The sequence below is a fragment of the Coffea eugenioides genome, chromosome 4 (assembly GCF_003713205.1).
Source record: "Coffea eugenioides isolate CCC68of chromosome 4, Ceug_1.0, whole genome shotgun sequence".
Taxonomy (NCBI): Eukaryota; Viridiplantae; Streptophyta; class Magnoliopsida; order Gentianales; family Rubiaceae; genus Coffea; species Coffea eugenioides.
Window position 1 is genome coordinate 26503327 of NC_040038.1, and position 6036 is coordinate 26509362.

The 6036-nt window shown below is 42.3% G+C and overlaps 1 protein-coding gene across 1 annotated transcript; it reads left to right on the forward strand.

Annotated features, from left to right (window-relative positions):
- Positions 1–321: 321 nt before the first annotated feature.
- LOC113769224 lies at positions 322–4941 on the forward strand (the record flags this gene model as incomplete). The annotated part of the gene is made up of 7 exons (XM_027313688.1): positions 322–619; positions 686–1824; positions 2215–2476; positions 2909–3538; positions 3662–4445; positions 4599–4726; positions 4784–4941. Coding segments are annotated over exons 1-7 (3399 nt in total), but the record flags the coding sequence as incomplete, so codon positions are not given.
- Between the last annotated feature and the right edge of the window lie 1095 nt (positions 4942–6036).

Below are 6036 nucleotides of genomic sequence, written 5' to 3' on the forward strand. Positions count from 1 at the left end.
AACCAGCAGCTCAAAATTCCAGTTTTGGGTAGAGTTTTGTCTAGGATCCTTAAAATTCAACTCTGAGTCATTCATTGAGTCGTGGTCAGTCTCTTCATCTTTTGTTTTTTTTCGTTCAAAGTGCTACAATCTTGTGACCCTGGTTGGTAAGTCGATCCACACTAGAAGGAGTTCTAACTTCTTCGAGGAGTTGACCGAGGAGCCTTGAAAATACCTTGGTGAGTTCATTAGAGTGTTCAAACACGAGAGCGAGAGTAAACACGTGAGGAAGTGTGCGAGATAAACTTTGCTTCTTTCCATTATTATTTTTTTTACCCTACCATGGCTAACGAGGGGGGAGCAAGCTCCCAAGCTTTTGATCTTAAACTTTTCACAGAAGCAATCAAAGGCGAATTGGGACGCATGATGGACCAAAAACTTGAACTAATGCATCAACGCATTGACAGCTTAGAGTTGTCTCATGGAAGCTCCAAAGGCAGCCGTGGAAAGGCTTATGCACATGAGTCTACCGACTCTAACTCAGACAACAACTATGAGCATAAGCAAAGTAGGTCCAAGCGTGAAGCTAGGCCTTCAAATGACCACATTCCGGGCATAAAGATGAAAATTCCGCCTTTCCAAGGACGATCAGACCCCGATGCCTACTTAGAGTGGGAGAAGCGGATTGAACTTGTCTTCGATTGCAATACTTACTCGGAGGAGCAAAAGGTCAAGTTGGCCGTGGTCGAATTCACCGACTACGCCGTTGTGTGGTGGGATCAACTCTCTACTAGTCGAAGGAGGAGTCGTGAACCTACCATACAAACTTGGACGGAGCTAAGACGACTAATGAGGAAGCGTTTCGTACCAAGTCACTACTACCGTGACTTGTACCAAAAGCTTCAAACCCTCAATCAAGGAGCACGAAGTGTCGAGGACTATCACAAGGAAATGGAAATACTCATGCTACGGGCAGACATCATGGAGGATCGAGAAGCAACAATGGCACGCTTCTTGAACGGATTAAGGCCCGAAATTGCTGATCAAGTGGAGTTACACCACTATGTGGAACTTGGGGACTTGGTGGAGAAGGCCATCAAGATTGAAAGGAGGATTAAGAGGAAGGATTCAACTCGGAGTTACTCCAACTTTTCACCCTCTTATCCCCGAACTACACCACCAAAGAAAGAGGATAAAGGGCCGAGTAATTCCATCCCTTCAAGACCGAGGCCGGATACGACTAAGTGGGAGTCTAAAGCAACACCAAAGACTGCCATTGAGTTGAGCTTGGGGCGAAATCGATATACTAGATGCTTCAAATGCCAAGGCCGAGGGCATATTGCTAGCCAATGCCCGAACCAACGCACTATGATCATCTTACCCAATGGTGAGTTTCTCACTGATGATGAAGATGAGAAGGAGGAGTTGCCATCCCTTGAGGAAGAAGAGGAAGAAGAGGAAGCATTGCCCATCGATGAACGAGTTGGACTCGTTGTCAGACGAGCCTTAGCAACCCAAGTGAAAGCCGCTGACCATGCACAAAGGGAGAACATTTTCTACACCCGTTGCTATATCAAAGGCAAGGTATGTAGTTTGATCATAGATGGAGGTAGTTGTGCTAATGTTGCTAGTGCCTTGATGGTGGAGAAACTAGCACTACCCACTCTACGACATCTAACACCGTATCGTTTGCAATGGTTGAACGATAGCGGTGATGTTCGTGTGACCAAGCAAGTCCAAGTACCTTTCCGAATTGGAAAGTATGAGGACGTGGTGTTATGCGACGTGGTCCCTATGCAAGCATGTCACATACTATTGGGGAGACCATGGCAATTCGACAAGGGAGTTACATTCGATGGCATTACTAATAAATACTCTTTCAAGCAAGGCGAGAAGAGGATTGTGCTTGTGCCACTCACTCCTATTCAAGTTCGTGAAGATCAAGAAAGCTTGATCAAGGAAAGTGAGCTCGAGAATGAGAAGAAAAAAATAGAAAAAGCCGAGAGCTCAACAGAAAATGATAAGGCCGAGAAAATTGAGAGGAAAAAAACATATGGTGAGCCGGCCAAAATTGAAAAGAGAGAGAAAAGGCAAAATCTATTGATAAAAGCCAATGCAGTAAGAAAAGTTTTGAGTGTTAATACACCCATCTTTGTACTTTTGTGCAAAGAGGTGTTGGTTGTTACAAGTGATCTTACTAACACTCTACCATCTAGTATTGTCTCTCTTTTGCAGGATTATGAGGATGTCTTTCCCGATGAGATTCCAAATGGACTACAACCAATAAGGGGAATTGAGCATCAAATTGACTTGGTTCCAGGTGCCCCACTTCCTAACAGACCAGCCTACAAAATGGGTCCAGATGAGACAAAGGAGCTCCAACGCCAAATCGAAGAGCTTCTAACAAAGGGATGGGCACGAGAAAGCTTGAGCCCATGTGCGGTTCCCGTCATCTTGGTGCCTAAAAAGGATGGAAGTTGGCGAATGTGCACTGACTGTAGGGCCGTTAATGCAATAACGGTAAAATATCGTCACCCTATTCCTAGACTTGATGATATGTTAGATGAGCTATATGGTGCTGTGATTTTCACTAAAATTGATCTAAAAAGCGGTTATCATCAAATTAGGATGAAAGAGGGGGATGAATGGAAAACGGCCTTTAAAACCAAACATGGCTTGTACGAGTGGTTAGTTATGCCATTTGGACTAACTAATGCACCTAGTACGTTCATGAGATTGATGAACCATGTACTTCGTCCATTCCTTGGAAAATTTGTAGTTGTATATTTTGACGATATCCTGATTTATAGTAGGAGCTTAGATGAGCATGTTGAACATGTGAAGCTTGTTCTTGATGTACTTCGAAGGGAAAAGCTCTATGCTAACCTTAAGAAGTGCTCCTTTTGTACTGATCAACTTGTCTTCCTAGGCTTTGTTGTGAGTAAACAGGGAATCAAAGTGGACGAGGAGAAGGTTAAAGCAATTCGAGAATGGCCTACTCCAAGCACGGTGGGTGAGGTACGTAGCTTCCACGGTCTTGCTAGTTTTTATAGACGATTTGTTAAAGATTTTAGTACCATTGCTGCACCTCTAACTGCTGTAATTAAGAAAAATGAGCCATTTGTGTGGAGAGATGCTCAAGTACGTGCTTTCCAAATGCTTAAACATCAACTCACGCATGCACCACTACTTGCATTACCATGCTTTGACAAGATGTTTGAAATAGAGTGTGATGCATCTGGGGTGGGTATTGGAGCTGTCCTAATGCAAGAGGGCAAACCAATTGCATACTTTAGTGAAAAACTCAATGGGGCAGTTTTGAACTATTCCACTTATGATAAGGAGTTGTACTCCTTAATCCGTGCTTTAGAAACTTGGCAACATTACTTGAGACCAAGGGAATTTGTCATACACACTGACCATGAGTCGCTTAAGCACATTAAGTCACAATACAAGTTGAATAAGCGTCATGTTAGGTGGATTGCATTTATTGAAACCTTCCCTTATGTGATTAAGTACAAAGTGGGGAAAACTAATGTTGTTGCTGATGCATTATCACGTCGGTACTCTTTGCTTACTCAACTTGATGCAAGGTTGTTAGGATTTGAATTAGTTAAAGAGTTATACACCAATGACCCAGATTTCTCAGGTATTTATGACTCTTGTGGTTCAGCAACTCAAGGTAAATTCTACATCCTTGATGGATTTCTTTTCTACCTCAATCGACTATGTATACCTAACTGCTCTATTCGCTCTTTACTTGTTAGGGAAGCACATGGAGGTGGCTTGATGGGACACTTTGGCGTGGCTAAAACCTTAGCTATCCTTCAAGAGCACTTCCATTGGCCAAGGATGAAACGAGATGTGGAGCGAATGGTGGCTAAATGCATTACTTGCCACAAAGCTAAGTCTAAACTTCAACCCTATGGCCTTTATAGTCCTTTACCTGTACCTAAGGAACCTTGGACCGATATTTCCATGGATTTTGTTTTAGGGTTGCCTAGGTCAAAGAGGGGAAATGATAGCATCTTTGTTATTGTTGACAGATTTTCAAAAATGGCACATTTTATACCATGTCACAAAACAGATGATGCATCGCACATTGCTGATTTGTTTTTCAAAGAAATCATTAGATTGCATGGCATGCCTAGGACAATTGTCTCTGATAGGGATGTCAAATTTTTGAGTTACTTTTGGAAAACTTTGTGGGGAAAATTGGGTACCAAATTGCTATTTTCTACTACTAGTCACCCACAAACTGATGGCCAAACTGAGGTTGTCAATCGTACACTATCTACACTCTTGCGTGCCATCATTAGAAAAAACATTAGAACCTGGGAAGAGTGTTTACCCCATGTTGAGTTTGCATACAATCGTACGGTGCATAGTTCTACTCATTTTTCACCATTTGAAATAGTCTATGGTTTTAACCCTTTAACACCACTAGACTTATCACCTTTACCTACTTCTGAGCACATTAACATGGATGGTGCTAAACGAGCAGATTTTGTCAAGAAATTACACCAGCAGGTACGCCTAAACATTGAGCGAAGGATGGACCAAGTTGCTCAACGGGTTAACAAGGGACGCCAACGCGTTGTGTTTGAACCTGGTGACTGGGTGTGGTTACATCTACGCAAGGAAAGGTTCCCAGTCCAAAGGCGCAATAAATTATTTCCCCGAGGAGATGGGCCATTTCAAGTCATCAAGCGCATCAATGACAATGCTTACAAACTGGACCTACCCGGTGAGTACAATGTGAGCGCTACATTCAATGTCTCTGATCTATCTCCTTTTCTTGCAGACGATGAAGCTGATTTGAGGACAAATCCTTTTGAAGAGGAGGGGGATGATACGAACCAAGAGACACCATTGCGAACTATTCGAGTTCCCCTAGGACCCGTAACTCGAGCACGAGCTAAGAAGATGAGGGAGGAACTCCAAGGACTTGTTCATGAGATACAAGGCCAAGAAATTGTCCCCAAGGTCATTGAGGGACTTGAGCATGAAGGAATGAAAGCCATCCATGTAGTGCACGTCAAAGAGAACCATGTGTGACCCTTCTCTAGTCACATTTGCTGTTTTAATTAAGTCATTGTAATAAGGGCTTAATGGTCCATAGCATTGCTTATTTACCTAAGCGATGACCTCATAAGGTTATTTACCTAAGCGATGACCTCATAAGGTTGTTTACCTAAGGGATGACCTCATAAGGTTTGGTCAAGCCCACAATTCTTAGTCATATGGAAATAGTCAAGCCTACAATTGTTAGTCTTAGTCAAGACCACAACTCTAGACTAGTTCCACATTTAGTTGTTCATCTCTATGTAAGGCTATAAATAGCCCACACTTCCAATGGATTTAGGCATTCAATCAATAAATCAGATTTTGAGAGTTTTCTTGGTTTCTCCAAGGCTTCTTGAATACCTTAGAATTTCTCTAGGTGTTCGTGACTTATCAATCTAGAATCGCACTAGGTTGTGGCGTCTTCTACCATTATACCAAGGTTCGTTAACCACGTGATTAACGGGTTGAGGTCATCCGCTCCAAACTTGGTGTCCTCTTGTCGATCCTGAATCTAATCTTTTACGGTTTCTCACAAGGTTGCGACGTTCGTATCACACCATTCGGTTATGTATTACCCCTTTACTGTGCCCTACTACACCTTGGATCGATATTTCTATGAATTTTGTACTTGGGTTCCTAGTCTAGGAAGACATATAGCATATTGTGTGTAGTACAATTTCCTAAAATGGCTCAGTTTCATTGCTTGTCACAAAACGGATGATGCTTCTTACATTGCTGATTTTTCTTTCTGACTAGTTAGGTTACATGGCATTGCCTAGAAACTATTTGTTTCTACAGGGATGTTAAATTCTTAGTATTCTGGAACCATTATTGGGAAAATTAGTACCTAAACTGTATTCTCGACTTCAAGTCACCACAAACGATAGCAAACAGAAGTTTTTAATCGCACTTTATTACATTTGTTGCTGATACGAAGACAAACGGAGCTACTTCGGAGCTAGAAGAACACGATGAAGATTTGACGGAATT